This window comes from Anoplopoma fimbria, chromosome 13, assembly GCF_027596085.1.
Source record: "Anoplopoma fimbria isolate UVic2021 breed Golden Eagle Sablefish chromosome 13, Afim_UVic_2022, whole genome shotgun sequence".
Lineage (NCBI taxonomy): Eukaryota > Metazoa > Chordata > Actinopteri > Perciformes > Anoplopomatidae > Anoplopoma > Anoplopoma fimbria.
The window spans coordinates 10,100,168-10,122,035 of NC_072461.1; the positions used below are offsets into that span (position 1 = coordinate 10,100,168).

At 39.9% G+C, this 21,868-nt stretch overlaps 2 protein-coding genes across 4 annotated transcripts; both read left to right on the plus strand.

Moving 5' to 3' along the window:
• Positions 1-3,694: 3,694 nt before the first annotated feature.
• On the plus strand, positions 3,695-10,282 carry LOC129101198 (septin-5-like). 3 transcript variants are annotated; one of them, XM_054610880.1, is made up of 6 exons: positions 3,695-3,805; positions 3,899-4,000; positions 4,351-4,451; positions 4,536-4,670; positions 4,795-4,897; positions 8,499-8,584. In XM_054610880.1, exons 1-6 carry the CDS (start codon positions 3,713-3,715, stop codon positions 8,499-8,501), a joined length of 537 nt encoding a protein of 178 aa, XP_054466855.1. In that variant the 5' UTR covers positions 3,695-3,712; the 3' UTR covers positions 8,502-8,584. The 3 variants fall into 3 exon arrangements, with proteins under 3 accessions (XP_054466855.1, XP_054466854.1, XP_054466853.1); XM_054610879.1 differs by lacking the exons at positions 3,695-3,805; positions 3,899-4,000; positions 4,351-4,451; positions 4,536-4,670 and having other exon boundaries at positions 4,817-4,897; positions 8,499-10,282; XM_054610878.1 differs by lacking the exons at positions 3,695-3,805; positions 3,899-4,000; positions 4,351-4,451; positions 4,536-4,670; positions 4,795-4,897 and adding an exon at positions 7,094-7,183 and having other exon boundaries at positions 8,499-10,282.
• Positions 10,283-10,539: 257 nt separating this feature from the next.
• Positions 10,540-21,294, plus strand: dhx37 (DEAH (Asp-Glu-Ala-His) box polypeptide 37). The gene is made up of 27 exons (XM_054610598.1): positions 10,540-10,608; positions 10,857-10,972; positions 11,077-11,246; positions 11,948-12,060; positions 12,177-12,537; positions 12,626-12,774; positions 12,877-12,969; positions 13,105-13,201; positions 13,714-13,827; positions 14,147-14,363; positions 14,743-14,841; positions 14,930-15,000; positions 15,108-15,243; positions 15,338-15,414; positions 16,371-16,603; positions 16,703-16,814; positions 16,910-17,016; positions 17,282-17,470; positions 17,650-17,774; positions 18,163-18,279; positions 18,722-18,894; positions 18,988-19,102; positions 19,558-19,695; positions 19,779-19,873; positions 20,393-20,466; positions 20,589-20,686; positions 20,789-21,294. Exons 2-27 carry the CDS (start codon positions 10,870-10,872, stop codon positions 20,863-20,865), a joined length of 3,453 nt encoding a protein of 1,150 aa, XP_054466573.1. The 5' UTR covers positions 10,540-10,608; positions 10,857-10,869; the 3' UTR covers positions 20,866-21,294.
• The last annotated feature ends 574 nt before the right edge of the window (positions 21,295-21,868 follow it).

Below are 21,868 nucleotides of genomic sequence, written 5' to 3' on the forward strand. Positions count from 1 at the left end.
CGACACGTCAAACTTACTGATCACTTAGTGTGAAGCACGGACCGAGGCGGAACCAAACGCACCGTCGGCAAAACGACACGTCTTCATCCGGGAGACGCATGAAGACCTGCAGGAGCACAAACAATCAGTGGGTCAGCTGACTGCAGTTCATACAGCCAGAGAAAGTGAAGACAGGTGTTACTGCTGCTTCCAGGAGAGGGACGCAGGCCAACATGAGGAGTTACATGCAGAAACCACATCAGAGCAGCGTGAGAAATGATGTGACTGGCTGCCATGGCAACATTTGAGGAGGAGGAGGTTAAACAGGGGACATGTTGGAATGCAGCTGAAGCTCCTGTGCAGACAGACGTCTTGTCCTCTGTGACGCTTGGACAGCAGGGTGACATGCGGGACGGTCCTTTAATGTCCTCACCTGATTGTTGATAATGACGGTCACACCTTTTACTCGATGTCTCTGATGAACGAGGTGCAGGGCAGCGAGAGGAGAGATGCCCGTCTGATCCTCACTTCCACAGAGACTTCAGTCTTCACGGGTTTAGACGTCCTGACAGGAGCTGTAGGTCTCTGTATTATCCCAGGATGGGACACAGAGACAGTCTGCCTCCCACCGTGTCCCCAGCAGGGGGAGGCTTCAGCTGAGGCCCAGCCAGTAGGATGGAAGTCGGACGCATTGCTAAACTTGAACTTTCTATGCTCTCAAATATCTCCACTGACGTCCACATTAATTGTAAGTAAGATTTTTATGTAGAATTAAAACGGAAAAGTTACATTTCTTTTTTAAATGGTCCTATAGTTCTTACATAACAAAAGTACACTGAATAAACAATACAAACAATAAAATATAAATATATCTAGTCTATATAGTAAATATATATAATGGCCAAAACTCAAATTGATCAAATAAAACCACAAAGTGATAAATAGCTTCTTCACCTTCATTACATACAAAAAAATGCAGAATAACAACGGTTCTGAATGCAACACAACACATACAGCTGAAACTGAAGTATCATAATATATAGCTCTTTTTAAAAGAACTATATATCTTTTTTTCACACTCACACATATGACATCAAAAACACACTTTCAGTGTCTACACTTGCATGGTTTCAAACATTAAGCATGAAGCACATTGTCACTTGTTATGTCACGGTCGTCTCAGTGTCACAAACATGACATGACAGCTGTGAGTGTTAATTTAAACTTCAATCCTACATTGACATTTATGTAGCTGCATATGTTCACAGATGGTCTGGACAAATACAGTTCTAGTCATTTACAATCATCAGGTATCAAAGCGATGCACACTAAAGATAATGATGAAAATAATATCTAAAATAAGCACAAACTCTTAACAGATCTAACAGGATATATATAAATATATATAAACACATGTTTGGTGTGTAAAAGGCAAGTGTTGTACCTGGTTGGTGCTGGACCTGGTCTGGCTCCTGCTGGGCTCTCTCCGCCAGTAGTTGTGGTCTCGGAGGTGAGATGGCACATCACACATCTGTAATGATTAACATCCAGTTTAGGAATAAACTCTGCTTAATTCAACAAAAGCATTTTAGGCCTACTGAAGGACATGTGTGAAATATGCAACATTTCATTTTACCAAAGGAGTTTAAGCTAGTGTACACTGGAACTATTTGCATGAAAAGCAGCTTTTGTTTCAGGATTTGGCATCTCTATCCTCACATTTCAGTTATTAACACAAACAACTCTACTGTAACACTTTATATTTCTTATTTTCTTATATTTAACTGCAACAACTAGCCACTGTGTGGAAGTCAGGCCCTGGGGCTGTCGAGCATTAGCTAGCTAGATGCCCCAAGCTGTAGATTAAAACAGCCTAAAAAAGTCTTAAAATGACATAAAGTCGTTAAATTATTACATTTTCCATGATGAACCAGAAAAGGAGTTGATCTGGAATCAGTTGGGTGTTTTCTTTCGGTATTCGCTTTTTCAGTTTTGCAGAAATTGTGGAGTGAAAGTTTCTCTCTCAGAGTCTCAGAACAAAATGGTGGATTTGGAACGCGTCTTTCCAATATATATGGACTCCATGGCAACCAGGTTCATACGTCACCAGCTGCTAATCCTAACTGGACTGACTGGAGATTAAAGTATGAATATGTTTGACTTATTTTATGAATTTATTCATCTAAACACAGTAGTTTGCATCATCCCCTCCTCCTTCAGTTACACTATTATATTGTAGAGACTCAATGTATTAAACTACACTTGTTTTTGGATTAACATCCACTTCATATTACTGCAGTTTATTTTAACATCGTCAACAAATGAATAGTCTCAGTTCAAAGAAGAGAGGACATGTGGAAATACAATGTGTTTAGCATTAACACATAGTTAAGCTAGCTGACTGTAGTTGTGTGGTTATCTCCATATTTCTTATTAAATATGAGTCAGAGTCAGTAACCCCCTGGTCTGACGGATACACATCGTGTTGAACATTTGTCTCCTGCTTAGTGAACAAACTGAGTTCAAACTTTGTTTTTCGTGACTGTTAGCCAGCTTACTTCATGTCTTAACGCTGGACTAAATGGGTCAAGAGAAGTCAAACTTCAGTGTTTGGAAATAGAAGAACAAATGAAGCAGGTTGACCTGGTCGCTGCTTCAATGCAGAACATCTTCTGTCATCTTTTATTATAAAACATCCAGCTGTTGCTCCGTGAAACATCTGGATAAAGTTTTAAAGCCGCTGGATGCGCTCGTGCTCTCGTCGTCACGTGCCGGGCAAAGCAGCGCCGTTGAAATTGGCCTCAACCGTGAATGAAAGTTTCGAGCTGTCAGGAGATTTGAAGCTAAAACAACACAAGTCATCGACTGATGAGAGTTTTCTTAGTTCAGTGACTGAGGTCACTTTACAGCTGAGATGCTCTGATGGGAACTTTCATGACTGAACTGAAAAAGCAGGCTGTCCTATAAAGGCCCAAGACCCTGAACGCCCCACAAAACATTGACAACTTCTTTAGGAATGTGCACCACTATTTATTAAATATGTTGTGAAATTAAGATAGCCTTATGAGGAATGAGGCATCTTAACAACTAAATTTCCGTTTTACATTAAGCTTCCATGAATCATATTCATCAATAAATGTTTTATTTTATTTTGGTTGTTGTTAAATCACAGAGTGATATTATAAATGTATCCTCCACAATCTGTTGTTACTGAAGCTGATGTTATCATCTGGCTGTTGATTGGTTCAAACTGAGTAGTAGCACACAGCTGGTAGCTTCTATGTCTCCTATGATGAAGCAAACATTAAATAGTCATTAATATGATTGAATCATTAATGGAAATATTGTATTTATGTTTAGAGTTTCAACCAATAATCAAAATCAAAATAAGAGCTTCCTAGTTTTTCTCAAGTGAAAGAAATCTGATGGTGATGATGCTTTTCTGGCCACACCCCACTCAGTGATGTCACAGCAGGTGTCCTCCATCACATGTCACCAAGTGTGTCTGTCTTGAATGTAGAGATGCAGCTCAGCAGCAGTATTATTGTTTTAATTTCACTCAATTTCACTCATGGCAGTGATCGGAGCAGGAAACACATTTTTCACCTTTGTATTTTATGTATGAAGTCATCCATTCAAACTGTTTTTGATATGGAGGATTTTACTCTCACTTTACTTCCTTCTCACTCTGGTTTTTTTCTTCCACAGGCTGCGTCCGGTGGACGTCGAGTTCATGAAGGCTCTGCACGAGAAGGTGAACATAATTCCGCTCATTGCCAAAGCGGACTGCCTCACGCCCAACGAGATCAAGAAGCTCAAAGACAGAGTGAGTCCCAGAAGAGCAGCTCCACAGTGGATTCATCATGTTTTACTGTGTGCAGGTCGTCTCACTGTAACCGTTCATCTGATTCATCTCTAGATACGAGAGGAAATAGACAAGTTTGGGATCAAAGTGTACCAGTTCCCCGAATGTGACTCTGATGAGGATGAAGAGTTTAAACAGCTCGACAAAGAGCTGAAGGTGAGTCTGAGCAGTCAGAGACCTGAGTTCAGTTATTGAACTGATTCACTGTCAGTGGAAGTAACTGTAACTTTGGCCTCAGATTGACGTCATTTCACTTATAATATGTTTCCAGGAAAACATGTTTTATCACTCGGGGTCAATGACACGATTTAATAGTTCCCCAAACACGCCCTTTCTTAGAAAATAAAATACACCAAAATAAATGTTTGTCTTTTTTTTCTTTATTTGGATTTAATTTATATTTATTCATTTTGTTGGTTTAAAGGGACAATGTCTAGCATTAGGGAGCATCTATTGGCAGAAATGTAAAACATAAAAACAATCCCCCCTCTTGTCTCCGTGTGCAGGAGTGCACCCCGTTCACTGTGATCGTCAGTAACACAGTGGTGGAGGCTCGAGGGCAGAGAGTGAGAGGGAGACTGTACCCCTGGGGAATCGTTGAAGGTTTGTCTAGACCTCATCTGTTGTTAGACACAGTTTGAACGTCGTATACGTCGGATTATTCATTCCCTCTACGTTTGTCTTTGCTCAGTGGAAATCAGTCGCACTGTGACTTTGTGAAACTGAGGAACATGCTGATTCGTTCACACATGCACGACCTCAAAGACGTGACCTGCGACGTCCACTACGAGAACTACAGAGCGCAGTGCATCCAGGAGATGACCAGGTATGTGAAGACGAGAGAGAGAGACAATGTTCAGGAAACATCTGCTGAGGTTTACAGATTTCCGGACAGATGTGTCTGCTTCATCTCTCCTCCTCCTTTTCTTCTTCTTCCTTCTCCTCCTCAGTAAACTGGCTCAGGACAACCGTATGGAGAGTCCCATCCCCATCCTGCCGCTATCCACTCCAGATGTGGAGACTGAGAAACTAATCAAAATGAAAGATGAAGAGGTGAAAAGCAACGCTTTGTGACAGAAAGGCTCTTAATTACACTTAAGGATGTAAGTTAATTCAACTTATTCCCTTATTATCAGTTGTTCATCTAATGGATTTTAAATTACAACAGCTAATGAACAAACAATTCAATGCTACTTTATTGACTCATATTTAATTGAGTGGGGTAACTTATAATGTATAGTGTGTAAGTCAAGTAAAGCTTCTTCTTTCTTTTATAATTATTCCATAATGACTTGAGGCATCAGATATCTCAAAAAGTTGGATTGCAATCTTAAATAGAAACACCAGCATTAATGATTAATATTGTATTAGATTCACCTGATATATATTATATTAAAATGCAGTATACAACAATAAAACATGACATTTACAAAGGTACAAAACAATCAAAGGAGAGAAAAAAATATGCATAAATATCTAAAAATAACACAAATATTATTTATATAGAAATACACACACATGGATATACAGACCTCGGTAGTGTGGCTACAACTACTAAAACAAATACATGTACAGTTATCTTGTGAATTGAATATCTTGTTTTTTTGGTCTCTTTTGGTATCTAATTTATAAATGCAATGCTAAACTTTTTTGGATATTTTGTCAGGGTCTGATGTGTGCTACCAGATGTTTTGTAAAGAGATTTAGGTTGTTGGTGATGTCAAGATTTGATGGACATTGTTTTTTATGATTTTTGTGTGTGTGTGTGTGTGTGTGTGTGTGTGTGTGTGTGTGTGTGTGTGTGTGTGTGTGTGTGTGTGTGTGTGTGTGTGTGTGTGTATTTCATGACATTTCCTCCAGATATCCGTCCATGAAACTCCCTTTTATCCACAATGACTTTACTTATTCTTTTTTTTTTTTATCCAATTTTTCTTTTGTTAATTTGCTGTCTGATCCTCACAAATAATTTCATGTGACATTTTTTCAAATAATACTGTGTCTATGCTTCTGTTTTAAATCTCTCTCATTGGAAGTGAGTCTCTGCATTCTGCTAGTAAAGATATGCATCCTGTGTGTGTGTGTGTGTGTGTGTGTGTGTGTGTGTGTGTGTGTGTGTGTGTGTGTGTGTGTGTGTGTGTGTGTGTGTGTGTGTGTGTGTGTGTGTGCGTGCGCGTGCGCGTGGCGTGAGCATGCGTGTGTGTTGGCTGATGCTGAGGAACAGTTCATATTTTCTCCTGAAGGCTGTGCCCCGTTTATAAAAGTGTGACAAATAAAACTTGTGTTTTCTCGTCAACCTGCATCGTTTCTCTCTGAGTGTTTCAGAGTTAAAGTACATTAAGTTCCAGTGAGTTCAGCGCCGCTGCAGGAAATCATCATCTGCTGAGTGAAGTTTATCTCCTGCAGCCATTCTTCCTCTGCACACTGCACACAGCATCTTCTCCCTGCCAGTCAGAGCAGACGTAACATCAGTATGATTGACAGACGTGTGTATTTTACTGGGCCGGGACACATTTTATGGTGGAAGAAGTACTCAGATCTAGTAGTCATACTGGGGTAAAAGTCCTGCATTAGAAATGTACTTAGTGCAAATGTGTTAGCATCAAAATATACTTAAAGTACCAAAAGTAAAAGCACTCATTATGCAGAATGGCCCATATCGGAATAATATATATTAAAGATTACAATTATTGATGCATTAATGCTGTGTTAATGTTGCAGCTGGTAAAGGTGGAGCTTATTTTAAATACTTTATATACTGCTGGGTAGTTTGTGAATTTCCGTAGGGATCGATAAACTTATCTTAACCTATACTGATACATCATAGGTTACTTGTTGATTATATTTTGTTTTATTAGTCAGAAACCACTAAGTAACCAGTAACTTAGGTTATCAAATAAATGCAGTGGAGTAACAAGTACAATATTTGGGAATTATAGGGAAAATAGAAAAATGTTCCCATGTTTAGCTTCTGTAATCTGACTCAAAGACTCTAGGTTTCACTAGTAATTAATTAAAGATAATAATATCTGTAACTTATTGAACACTTTCTCTATTTGTCCTCTAAGTACCAAACAGTTCTTTCCAGAGAGCTTCCTGCAGTAGAAAGTCATTAGAAATGAAGGACCCACAAGATAAAGAGTTACTGAGATACTTCTCATGTCCTGTTAGACGTCTGTGTGTGTGTTGTTCTGTACGTGTGTGTGTGTGTTGTACTGTACGGGTGTGTGTGTGTGTTCATATTTGTCAGTGGTCCTTATCAGTGAGTGTCAGCTGGTAGTAACACACACACACATCCTCCGTAGAAACACAGTTCTCTCCTGAAGACACGCAGCACTGAAGGTAAAAGACTCTCCTCAGACCTTATGAAGACTTTTAGTTCTGTAGCTGTCTTTAACATAAATTACATTAAAACTTGGTTTCCTGATCCATCACTCAATTTATTGGTCTTAAGTTATCTCAGTAAGCTGTCAAGTCGGTGAAGTTAAGTTTGGCAAAATTACTCTATTCTGTTTGTAAGGGCCAGGAAGGAGCTTTTAAAAGATACATTTAAAATGTGTTTTCTTATCAGATGTTGAGTCATTACCTTGATAGTTCACTTTATTATGTTTACCTTCACTTACATGCCAGTCATCAGTTTGTGACAGAGGATTATGTTTCTGCAAACTTTAATGTTAATGTATCTAGTGTTGTTTAATATGAAGTTTAACAGTAACAGTTGAATGATCTCTTTAATTTACAGTCAAGAACCAGACAGGAAATGTGGGAGTGTAGTTGTACCGTTCCTACACCTTAATATCTGCGGAAAACAAATATTTCACCCATCAAGAGTTATAAAGAGCAGTGGCTGATTATGGTTTCCTCTTTGACCAGTGAAACCAACACACAATGCATCAATCTAAAGTGATTAGTAGTAGTGTTATGATCATTTACTCAAGTAAAAGTAGTAATATGTCAGTGGAGAAATACTTTGCTGGTGGTAAAGTTCTGCATTCAAAAGTTGACTTGTGTAAAAGTAGAAAAAGCATCAAATGTACTTAAAGTATCAAAAGTAAAAGTACTCGTTATGCAGAATGGCCCATTTCAGAATGATGTATAATATGTAATTAGATTATTATAGTTGATGTATTATTGTGTTCATCACTTAAATGTTGCTGCTGGTAAAGGTGGAGATCATTTTTAATGCTTTACATACTGCTGGGTAGTTTGTGATTTCCTTCCTTGGGGATCAATGAAGTCTTATCGATACCTGACCGATAATAATTTGTTGATAGTATTTTGTTTTATTAATCTGCAAAGATACTTATAAATTAAGTGAAGTAAAGGTATAATATTTTCCTCTGAATTGTAGTAGAAGAATAAAGTGGTAGAAAATGGAAATACTCAAGTATAAATTTGTATTTATAGATACATATCATGAAAAACTGAATTTTCCAGTGCTTGTGTACGTTTGGGTATCTGGATTTGGCTCCACATCACATCTCACATGAAGCCCCCCCACTCATGTTTTATTTTAACATTTCAGCATATAGACATGTTTAGTAGAAACCCAAAATACAAGTATGAGCTTAAAAATAGGGATGACATGTCCACTTTAAGTGCAGTACTTCAGTAAATGTCTCCTCTCCTCTCTCCTCTCCTCTCCTCTCTCCTCCAGTGATTAGTAACCATGAAAGGGTTTCTGCTCCTCTGCCTGCTCCCCTTGTTTGGAGGTCAAAGGTCATCAGCATGCCCCCACCTTTGCTCCTGTCATGACAATCAGGTGGATTGCAGCAGAAGGGCTCTCACCTCCTCCACACTTCCCACCAGTTTCCCCGCTGGGACCACCTCCCTCCGTCTCCACGACAACCGGTTGACCAGCCTCCCCAATGGGCTCCTGGATGATCTGACCTCCCTCCGCTCCGTCTCCCTTCATGGTAACCCCTGGGAGTGTGACTGCGGCGTCCTCTACCTGCGGGCCTTGCTGCTGCGTCAGCCTCCCGCCCTCACATCACACCTGGGCGTCAACTGCAGCTCCCCTCTCGGCCTGAGAGGGCGACTGGTGGTGTATTTAACGGAGAAGGAGGTCCTGGAGTCCTGCCACTACTGGTACTGTGACCTGGCTCTGGCCTCACAGGTGTGTCTGTTTGTGTTTGTGCTGCTGCAGGCGGCTCTGCTGGTGGTTCTCATCGTGTTCCTGAAGAGGTTCGAGAGGCTTTCCAAAGAGGCGAAGAGGACCAGGGAGGAGAGCCTCACAGCTGGGGAGAATCTGAGGGAGGACGAGTACGCTCTTCTAAAGGACAGCAGCATCTGAGATGGAGTTGTGATGTTTTATTGATACAAAAGAAGAAGAAGAGCTGTTTATTGTTTGAACATCCAAGAGTAAATGTCATACTTTTGTGTTTCATGCTATAATACCAAAGTTAATTTCATGCACAAGCAGGTGACAAATGAAAGAAAAACCCAGAATAAATGAGTAGAGAATAATAACAAAGATGCTTCAATGCAGGAAAAAGCTGGAATGGTATGAATAAGTATGACAATAATGTTAACCAGTTCCAACTGAGCAGCTATGGGAGACTTGAAACACCTCACTAAGACGCATTTATTTATTTTATTTGTCATCCATCTGTGTATCTGTAGGCCTTCATATACCACCGTTTAACACCGTAGAACAGGCTAAATAAAAAGAAAGATTAGAAATAATCTGCACTAGAGAATGACTGATAATGGATTTTTGAGGCTGTTGCGAATGTTGTTATTTGAGAAGAACATTTCCTGTAACAACATACTGGATTCTATTTATTTCATTGACAGTATTTTGATGAAAACCATTTAAATTATGAAAAAAGCAGGACATTTTACACTTGATCGTAAAGAAACTACTACAAACATATCACTCTATTGTTCATACCGATATGTCTGTGTTCAGCTAATATCAGTTGATAGTATTGTAAATTGATTGGGTTGAAGTCAGCAGAGTTATACTAATTACACTTGCTCACAATAAACTAGTTTTGTTAACATGATAACAATGATCACATGAAGAAATTTAACATTTTCTATGTGGGTTTGAAAACAGACTCTTTCTGCAATGTGGTTGAAATATTAAATTGTAATTTTCTATTTTCAAAGGCCTGTGATGAAAAAACTCATAGATCAATAAAAACATGTATTTCAGCTCCTTGAGAAGCTTTATTTGTACATGTGAGCTTTGAAAGATATTCCTAACTGAAGATTGAATGAGAAATGATTATGACTGAAGTAATTCATGAAGTGAGTGTTTTGTGTGTTTGTTTGATATCTGGCAATTGTATACATTTTTCTAATTGCATTATATCTTAAAAAAGTAATTTGCCATTTTCTATTATCGTGAAAATAGTCAACAAGAAAAAAATGGTTGTGTTACTCCAAGATAAAATTTATTCATGTCTTTTTTGGTACTGTATTCTAATAATTCAAATAAAAACAAAATATAACAAGTTTAATTGCAATGTACACACATTGTATAAAATGTTGTGAATTTCTTTTTTTAACATACATTTTAAAAAGAATCTTTCATCATGGATGAAATAGAAAATAATTTCAATTTAAAAATTCAATATACTTTTTTAGGTCTTTCCCTCTTAATCAACTTATTCATTAAAACAGAATCACTTCTGTAAAAAAATTACAGTTGTCTATAATATTGGCAATCATTTCTTCTTTGTAACGGAACCTTTATGCGGAGACTAGGATTCAGCGTCGGACAATTTTAACTGATGGACCGTTGTATGTTTACACGTGAGGTTCGTCCAGGGCTGTAATTTCGCACGTGAAGTGTTTAAATTACACATGCCATTGTTAAACCTGCGAATTTTTTTGTTGTATTTCTTAATATTCATAAAGATCTAGTCGCGTGTGTTATTTACATTTTTACCGTATGGTTTAGCCTCAGTTTGCTAGTTAGCTCGTTTTAGCTCTTCCTTGGTGTCAAACATTACAAGTTATCAGTTGGTGGTATTATATACGCCGTTTGTTATTTATTTATTTACAGACCTCAATTTAAAATGGGAAAACTAAGGAAGAAACACAACTGGAAGGGAAGACTGCAAAATGAAGCCCAACAACCAGCAGAGGAAGAGAAGACAAACGTTGTTGTGGAACTTCAAGGTAAGAATTCAGAGGTGAAGTCTATAAACTGGTGAAGTTATTTTGGTATTTATTTTCACTTAAATGTGTTGTCAGTTTTGGTTTGTAACACTTGTTTTCTTCAGATGGGGCCAGGCTAAAAGGTGTAGACCAGAGCAACGCTTTGGTCCTCCCAGCCAACAGAGTCAACAAGAAGAAAGCCTCAGTGACACCTGTCTCCACCAAAAAGCCCCTCACCAAGAAGCAGAGGAAAGAGCTGCAGAAGGTCCTGGAGCGCAAGGAGAAGAAAGCTCAGGTGAGACACAGGTTGATGCTGCAGCAGGTTCTCACAACGCTTTGAGGAGAAAGTTGTTTCTCTCATCAGGTTTTACAGTCTATTTTTATCCAAGATAAGACGGCTTTGGTTCAGTTCATACGAACAGTTCAAACCTTTAGTAGTGCTGAAACATTTGTGGTCCATTAATGGTAGTTGATCTATAGCAACAACTAAGTAATTAAGAGTAAACGTGAGGATTTGTTGCTTCTCTTGTTTTATGTCACTGTAAATTGAATATCTTTGGGTTTTGGACTGTCAGTTGTACATAACAAGTAAGTTTAAGACTTCACATTGAAGTTCTGATGGGTTTTTGTGACTTTTTTCGTAACATTTTCGTAGTTAGACATGTTGACATGATGTTCTTTGGGGCATTGCCTTGATTGCAGACAATAAAGAGGTGACAGAAAATCAGGGAGAGAGAGGGAATTGAAGAAATATATATATATATACATCTTTTTTTCAGATATCAGTATTGTTATTACTACTAAAAAGATGTCCAGCCCTAGACACAAGACTGAACCAATTTATTCCTACTTAATTATTTACAGTAACTCACCCTGCTTAAGTTCATTAGGTATACTGGAAATAAATTGTAATATATTTAGTAACTCTGCCAACAAGTGAGATATGAAGGACTAGATCACAACCCATTTACCTGTCCACCTGTCTGTCCCGTCCAGAGAGCAGACATCCTCACCAAACTGGCTGAGGTGCAGCTTCCAGAGTCTGAACTGAAGCTGCTGTACACCACATCCAAACTGGGAACAGGAGACAAACTCTACCAGACCAAACAGTAAGCGCACTAATGCATCATTTTAGATAAGAAAAGCAACAAAAAAAGCCCTTTTCTCATTGGAAGATCTGGAGATGGTGGAGTCCGTGGTTTTATTATTTTCTTGTTATTTTCAGGTTACCAGATGAAATAATAAATGGAGACTCAGGACCAAAGATCAGCAGCCTCAGTGGAGCGAACAGAAAAAGAAAATGGAGAGAAGAGGAGGACGAAGAAGAGGAAGAAAAGGCAGAAGAAAGCAGCGAGTTGGACACCTCGTCTGATGAGGAGGAGGAGGATGAAGAAGTGAACGAGACCACAGTGAAGACAGCCTCTCCCTGTCACGAGACAGGGGACAAACAGGAAGTGAAGGGAGACCAACCCAAAACGGAACAAGATGGACAGAATGATAAGACTTCAGATCAGGAGAAAGTGGAAAACAAGACGCCGTCGCAGCCGGCTGTCTTTATTCCCGTCGACCGATTAGCAGAAATACAGGTGTGGCCAAACTACAGGTTCCATTCAGACAGGTGTGTGTCTTGTTTTTGTGAGCGTGCTTTAAGTGTATTTGAATCTGCTGCTACAGGAGGCTCGTCTGAAGCTGCCCGTGCTGGCGGAGGAGCAGGTCATCATGGAGGCAGTGAGGGAAAACCCCTGCGTCGTCATCTGCGGAGAGACAGGAAGTGGAAAGACCACTCAAGTGCCTCAGTTCCTGTATGAAGCCGGCTACGCCAGGTAGGCTGATGTTTACCTGGAATAAAGGGCCTGCATGCGGATGCACATCTGTATGTGCTTTCATGTGATTACTGTCGTCTTTTTGGTCCTGGTTTCCCGCAGCGGCAGCGGAATAATCGGAATCACAGAACCAAGAAGAGTGGCTGCTGTCAGCATGTCTCACAGAGTGGCCAAAGAGATGAACCTGTCCACACGGTAACGGACACTCAAAATATTTCAAATGTAACAGACTTGAATAGTAAACATTGTTTTGTCTTGGGAATGGAAGTTTTGCTGATGACAGAAACATTTATTAAATGATGTGGTGCATGTTTGTGCGTCTGTGTTTAGGGTGGTGTCATACCAGATTCGATACGAGGGGAACGTGACCAGCGATACCAAGATCAAGTTCATGACGGATGGTGTTCTACTGAAGGAGATTCAGAAGGTATCATTTTATAAAATAAAGTAAACATGACAGACTTTGGCTTACTAGTATATCTAATGCCATTTTGACATGAAACGAGGCAGCGGAGAAACATCCAGGTAGCTGATGTTTTCCTTCTTGACCACAGAGAGGATAGCAACAGAGTCAGAGGGAGACACATGGAGAGTGTTGAATGTGTGATACTGTTTATGTTTAGTCTGTCTATGTAAGAGGACCCAGCTTTTTCTTTACAGTAAAATTATTTGAATCCTCTTTTTCAGTTTCAAGTCAGTGGGTTTAACCTAAAACATTTTTCTAAATTTCACAAATTTCATAAATCCTGCCCGTGCTCATATAGTAGTAAGATCATATCATATTTATATTTCACACTGAGCGCTTTAATCTTTTGAAAGATGATTTGGGAGATTAAAGAACATCATATGAGGATGTTGAGACAGTTTTCTTTCATTTAATTTCCTTTAATTAGCTTGATGCTTCTGTATTTTATTTAGTGTTTCTGTCTTGTCTCATAGGATTTCCTGCTCCAGAGATACAGTGTGATAATCATAGACGAGGCTCATGAAAGGAGTGTCTACACAGACATCCTCGTCGGACTTTTGTCTCGTATCGTCCCGCTCAGAAACAAGGTGAGAGACTCTGCTGTGTTTCATGTGTTTGGTGTAGAAAACCCCTTTGTTTAAACAAGCCCTATAATGCTATTTTCCGGGTGCATATTTTTTATCTCAAGTTACATTTATAACATGTTTACATGCATTAATGCTCATAATCCACCTTGTTTTTCCTCATCATGGCTGTCCTGCAGCACCTCTCCTCACCCTCTCTCTGAAATGCTCCGTTGTAACGCTTGCTCCTCCCTCCAGAAAGCAAAGTCTGCCCTGATTGGTCAGCTAGCCTGCTCTGTTGGTCAATGTTTCACATTTCAAAAAACTCTTCATGTCTCTGCAGAAAGGTCTGCCCATGAAGCTGCTGGTCATGTCGGCTACTCTGAGAGTGGAGGACTTCACGGACAACGCCAAGCTGTTCCGGACGCCGCCGCCCGTCATCAAGGTGGACGCTCGCCAGTTCCCGGTCACCATACATTTCAACAAACGCACCCCAATGGAGGATTACACAGGAGAAACTTTCCACAAAATCTGCAAGATCCACCGGATGCTGCCTCCAGGTGCAAATACAAAACATGACAGATATCAGTTTTGGCTCTTAGATACCCTGAAAGATGGAGACTCTCAGTTATTTGAGGGGAAGCAGTTACATTATCTGAATTTGACCAGATTAAAGATAGAAAAATTAACCTTGCAGCTTCACGGCATCAATAGCTGTTAATGTTAAGATATTGTGGTGGGATGCCCGAAGAATTGCACTTTGCTAGTTAATTTTCAACAATGTAGTTTTTAAATGTGGACTGTAAGTAAGCAAGCAGGACAGGAGTTTAACCTACACACACACACACACACACACACACACACACACACACACACACACACACACACACACACACACACACACACTCACCACCCTGATGCCTGGTCTCTGTCCTTTAGGCGGTATCCTGGTGTTTCTGACCGGTCAGGCAGAGGTTCACATTCTGTGCAGAAAACTGAGAAACGCTTTCCCCTTCAGGAGGGGTAACGCAACAACTGGTGAGTCTAACACACACCTGTTTTCCCCTCTTATGTTCAGATATATACATGAGTATGTTTTCATATATTTACTTTCTTTTGTGATTAGGTGAAGACGAGGAAGCAGAGACCTCAGATGCAATGAGGAAGTTTAAAAAGGCCAAACAGAAGAAGAGGGTCGTAAGTCTAATTTCAAGAAAATGCCCCTAAAATCTGTTAACTAAAAGATAAAAAAAATTGTGAGTGTGTACTGTACATATTTTAAGAGCATTATATCTCTCTTCCAGGCTCTGCCCCGAATCGACCTGGACAACTACTCTGCTCTCCCGCTGGATGAAGGGGACGAGGACAGAGAGGCGGGGATTGGATACGAGGAGGACGACGGCTCCGACCTGGAGATCGGAGAAGATCCCGCCAGCACAGGCGAGCTGCTCCTAATGAATCATTCTTCACATCAAGCTGGATGTGTTTCAGATGAGGGCTTCTACTAATTCTGCTCTGTGTTTTGTTTCTGCAGAGGAGAAGGCCGACCCCTCTATTCCTCTCTATGTTCTCCCTCTGTACTCCCTGTTGGCTCCAGAGCAGCAGGCCAAGGTGAGATTATTATTTTATGTCAGCACTAAACTAATCCATGAGAAGAGTAGGGTTATTTTTGCATATTTTTCAGTGTTGTGGATAGAATTAAATATTTGGACATGTGTTAGAAATTTCCCAGCAACAGTACTGTAGCTGCAGCCATCATGGACATCAACTGCACTGCTAATGTTGCTAATGGGGAGGATGTCTTTAAACCTCTGAACCCCAAAACCTGTCCTTAACCACATCAGGAAAACACATCCAAATTGAAGCTGATGGTAAAAAGCATGCTTTTCGGGATAAGTTGTTAGTAATGGTTTAAATAGTTCAATATAATAGCAGGTGCCCATTGTTTTCCAAAATACACATTAGGAAACATGTTTTTATATATATATATATATATATATATATATATATATATATATATATATTTTATCTTTGTCTGTAAAAACAGACATCTTCATCCGATTATCAACTTTCCAACTTATTAGGTGGTCCTGTTATATAACCACATCATGTCTTGTGTTTTTATTATATAAAGAACTAGTTATTACTACTGCAAACTAATAGATATGTTTATGTTATCTATTGTGTAAATCCAGCACAATTATGTTTGCACCAAGGAACTTTGCTTGGTTATTGGTAAATGACAATAAACACAGCCCTTAACTGGATAAGCGGTTATGGACCCTTAACTGGATGGAGATGGATGGATGGATGGATGGACAATAAACACAGTGCAATAGTATAAGACATATATTAAATAGAGATTTGAAAATTTACAATAGAATATGATAAACAAACAAATGGTCATCTAAAGTGATAATAAATTTAAATAATCTCGCTATTTTGTACAGATTGACGTTTTGACAAACCTTTAGTTATTTTCAGCCGTCATTGTCCTATACCTGAGGAGTCCATATGATGCAGTACAGTCAATAAACTTACAGTGATATCTTGTATCACACCTTCAGGTGTTCAGGCCTCCTCCACCTGGAACTCGTCTTTGCGTGGTCGCCACCAACGTGGCTGAGACGTCCCTGACCATCCCCGGCATCAAGTACGTGGTCGACTGCGGACGAGTCAAGAAGCGCTTCTACGACCGGGTAACCGGAGTGTCGTCCTTCAAGGTCACGTGGACATCCCAGGCCTCAGCCAATCAGAGGGCGGGTAGAGCGGGACGAACGGAGCCGGGACACTGCTACAGGTCAGGACTTTGAAATGGTCCCGAGTTGATCAAATGGCTGTTTTCTTCCCTTGAGGATTCCCTAATGTTTGTCTCCTTGTTTCTGTGGTGCTTCTGCAGGTTGTACTCGTCTGCAGTATTCGGAGACTTCAGTTTGTTCTCAGAGGCAGAAATCACTCGCAGGCCCGTGGAGGACCTGGTTTTACAGATGAAGGACCTCAACATAGAGAAGGTCAGTAGAAAGTAAATGACAAACTCACCAGCAGGCCTCCGAGTGAAACGCTGCTTGTTCTCATAAAAACTGATTTTTTTTCTCTGTTTGTACAGGTGGTCAACTTTCCCTTCCCCACGTCTCCGTCTGCCGAGGCTCTCGTTGCAGCAGAGCAGTTGTTAATCTCGTTGGGAGCTCTGAAAGAGCCACCTCGCACAGGAAGGTAAACTAACTGTGTGTCGATGGGTTTCCCTGTTTTTACCTACCTTAATACTGTTCATTAGAATCGTTTGGGTAATGTTGAGGGACATTTTTGAGCTCCGAGTTGTCTGGAACACAGTATTTGACACTTTTATGTGGCATTTAAGTAAGAAAGCCTTTTATATTGACTCTGTCTTAGTTTACCCAGTGTGATAAGACAGATTGAGCTAATTATTAGTGGTGTCACATGCCCACAATTGTAAACTTTTTTTTGTTTCTCCTGTCAGTGTGAAAGAGATGGAGCGAGCAAGGCTGAGCTGTCCCATCAGCCCCCTGGGCAGAGCGATGGCTTCGTTCCCTGTGGCACCGCGTTATGCTAAAATGTTAGCTCTCGGTAAGCAGCAGGATTGTCTGCCTTACGTCATCGCTGTGGTAGCAGCCATGACAGTCCGGGAGCTCTTCGAAGACCTCGACAGGTGAGGACACACGTTTGCTCTAAAGATGTCTGCTTATAGATTAACGTGTTTTAAACTGGATTCTGATGTCTTGCTTGTAGAAATAGTTGCTTCAGAAGGGTAAAGATTTACTGACACAATCACGCTGCATACCTCATTTTTTATCTTCATTCTGGTAACACATTTCTGTTTCTCCTCAGACCTTCAGGTAGTGAAGACGAGAGCTCCAAGCTCACCCAGCGTCGAGCTCGGCTGACCCAGATGAAGAGGTTGTGGGCTGGGCGAGGAGCATCGCTGCTGCTGGGGGACCTCATGGTCATGCTGGGTAAGCTTCCTTTTTTGTTCAGGTTACAATACTGGACAGTACGTTAGGTCATATGTTGACCTCTAAAGGTCACATGACTTGGCTTCACAAACCTCATTTTCTTCCAGGTTCCAGGTGAGACTTACTTACATTGGAAAGCATTTGATTTGAGGGATCTAAGTGAGACCTAGTTGAAGAGGGTTTGTGGTGCCCCAAAAGTCTACAATCACATTTTCTTTGGAGTTTCATTTCACACCTGATTGCAAGATGCAAAAGCAAAAACAATTTTCACTTTACATTCATAGTAAAGAGATGAGATATAAGAAAAAAACAAATTTTACGTACAAAATGTTTTATATTAAGTACATTGATATGGTTGTACTACAGTTCTGTATACATGTGACAACAGGTGCTGTTGGTGCTTGTGAATTCGCTGGTTGCACTCCTACGTTTTGCGAGGAGAACGGCCTGAGGTATAAAGCCATGGTGGAGATCAGGAGGCTCAGAGGACAACTTACCAACGCAGGTACACAAACACACACAGAAAACTAGGGATGCACTCATAACAATATCTAGCCGATGCTGACTCAAATAGCTGGATGAGGTATCAGTTACAATGGGGCCAATCTACTCATTTCAATTCTGTGTTTACATACATTGTATACTGGAATTTGAATTCCTGTTTAAGAATGACCAATTTGGTACTGAATTTAAAAGTTTAACGTTTGAGTGGCAATTCCTTTTAATATTGAAGATTTTTCACCAAGGTGCTGGTGTACAATTTAGTATTTTTTATAAACAATTCAGTAAATGGACATTATGATTTTTTTACAAAGTTAGGAAAGCAATGTTTGAGTGAGGTCAGATTTTGCCTTAAAAATAAATAATGATCTTAGTCACACAGTGAGGCATAGAGCTTATGAATTAATTTAATTGAATAATTAACCATCCGTGTTCTCTCATCCCAGTGAACGCAGTGTGTTCAGAGGTGGGAGTATTTGTGAATCCCAAGATGACTCCGCCCACTGAGCACCAGGTGGTTTGCTTGCGGCAGATTGTTCTTGCAGGACTGGGAGACCATCTCGCAAGGCGCGTACAGGCAGAAGATATACTGGACCCCAAATGGAGGAATGGATACAAGGCAAGTTGCTCGGATGGCTGTAGTTGTGATTAAATAAGGGAGTCGACTATAGCTCTCCTTCACCATCTCACCTTTATCTGTTTTTGTTCATAGACGCCTCTCCTGGACGACCCGGTGTTCATTCATCCCAGCTCTGCGCTGTTCAAAACGCTGCCAGAGTTCATAGTCTACCAGGAGATCATGGAGACCACCAAGTTGTACATGAGAGGTAAACAAGCTTTGATAAAACATCAGATGTGGTATCCAGGGTGCTTGATTTTCACATGGAATTATCTGTGAGAATTTTTTTATATTTTTCTAATGTGCAGACAAAAGTTAAAGGTGAATTGAATAGCTGAGATTTCATGTCAGACTTTAAAACCCCTTATTTTAGACAAATCAATGGATTTTTCTTAGCTTCACATGGCCGAGAAAAGAGAGTTTTTAATTAAAATGAACTGACACGATTTCCATCAGTCAATCATAACTTTACGGATCAAGGGACAATATTTTCTCATTTTTATATTGTGTGTCTCTCTTAAAAATCTTATAGAAAATGCAAGATTTCTAAACTGCCAAATTTCACAACGACAAAGTTCGTCTTGAATTCTGTGAATTGAATCATCTGGATTTGCAGGCTGATGGTTTCAGCTGGTGAAATGTCTTCCTCTCTGTCTCCGTCAGGTGTGTCAGCAGTAGAAGCAGAGTGGATCCCCGACCTTCTGCCCCAGTATTGTCATTCGGGCTCCCCTCTGGAGTCGCCGTCACCGTGGTTCTGTTCGTCCACCGGCACCATCAGATGTCACCGCCCAAGCACCTTCTGTAGGTTTTCCACAGCTGAGCATCATAGCTGATTTTGTGCCGAAAAGGTTTACATTTGTGTAACTGTTGTTTTTCTCCTGCAGTCCGTGTAGCTTGGCAGCTGCCAGCAGTGGAGATGGAATATCCAGACGGCCTCGAGCGTTACAAACTGTTTGCCAGGTTTCTGCTCGAGGGACAGGTACTGCAGCAGGTTTTACCATCTCTGTTCAGTCGTCACTCAAGTTTCAAATTAGGCATGAAAGCTTGAATCTGACCACTCTGTCCAATCCTTAACAGTCCTGATCACTGATAGAGGACAAAATACTGATATTATTATAGTATTGGTAGCCTTAAACTAGCCTTAAACTATTGAGCCTCCTCCTTCCATTCCTTCTCTTCTTATTGAAATATACAACATGATCAACAGATATTAACACACTTCCGAGGAAATCAAAACAGTTTACACTATCACCACTACTACTCCCAAACCAAAAAATACCACAAATACAAATCAATCAATCCAAAAGGAAATTAGAAATGTTTAAATTCTTTAACCCATTCCACAACTTTTGGACAAGTTTTTTTATCTGAGTTAATATAATAAATACAGTTATGTTGTCCCTCTTGTGTTGTTGGCACAAACTTTACAAAAGCTGGACAAATGATGCCTGTAGCTGATCAAACCGTAACTCTGATGTTGGCTTTGTCTGGTCCTCAGGTTTGTCCTAAACTAATGAACCACAGCAGCCACCTCCTCTCAAACCCCTCCATCATGCTGAAAACGTGGGCAAAGTAAGTTTGTATTCTCACACTGATCTGCCTTCCGTGAGGCATCTCTCCATTTTTGTCAAAATACAAATTAACTTGTATCAAGGAATGACTTTTCTTTTAATGCTGTGTCTCTGCTGCTTTAGGCTTCAACCGAGGACGGAGGCTCTGCTGGGAGTGCTGGTGTCAAAGAGGGTTGACTGCAGAGATGCCCTCCTCTCTGTCTGGGAAACTGAAGATAAATGTGAGGATTTCATTTGATTGGCATGGCTTTCTGATTGATTCTGATTTGTTGGTCTTCTTGACATTTTTCTCCTGTTTATTGTGTATTTTTCTCCTCCTACAGTCCTGTTGTCTGCATACTGCCAGTGGTTACCTGAAGCCTTGCATCAAGAAGTGGCAAAAAGTTGGCCTCCGATATGAAGACCTACATCTAAAAAAGAATGCAGAAAAATTGGATTACACACTTGATAAGAGAATCATGTCGATTTACAAATCTGTTGAATTCCCTTCTTGCCATTATAAGGCGTCTTCAGACCTTCAGATTTTTTAAATGTTCTCTCAAAGTTAAACTACAATACTACAACACTGCCTTCTCTCAGTTTTATATTTTATAGACTGTATCTGTGACTTGTACAGTTTTCAACTAGAGCTCTATAATGACTTTTAACTTGTTATCAGTGTGCTGTTTGTCTGATTTGGTCTTCATAAGACTCATTAAAACCGTGTGGCTCTGAATAAGGCTGCTGTGCGATTTATTCATGATCTATGTAAACTGGTTGGTAAATATTAAATGGCAGCTCCACTGATTTTACACGTCAGTGACAGTTTACTAGGCTTGAAGAGTATCCGTCATCCTGTGAACAGGAGAATAAAGTTGTTTTTAAAACATGTTTGAAAAAGAACCCTCATATTAATAATAATGATCTCAGTTTGGGCATGGAGAATGGAGTACAAATCTTGGAATATTTACCAGGCAGGGTGTGTCGAATGAAAGGTAATTGGTTGAAATGTCTGTGCAATTTTGAACATTTTCTGGAGTTTTTTATTGTTTCATATGATCTTCCTCAGCAGATGGATTTTTCCTAGGCATCAGAACTCTAGATGAATAAATTAATCTAAATACATGACTTCACATGTCTGTTTGCTAAGAAGTCAAAACTGAAAGTTGAATAGTTAATCAGTTAGAATGAATCAATTATCCTAACAGGCTCACCACACAGTCTATCTAGTAGCTTAAAAAAATAACAAGAAAAATCCAAGGCACTCTTATAAAATATTGAAATGCCTTTATTATGAAGGCATAGTCTTATGAGACTTAAAAACATCGTGAGAGTTCTTAAACTAGCTTAATGCAATGTAAAATCTTCATTTTTAATAATATGGAATCTAAAATTGGAAGTTGTTTTCATCTCATAATACAGAA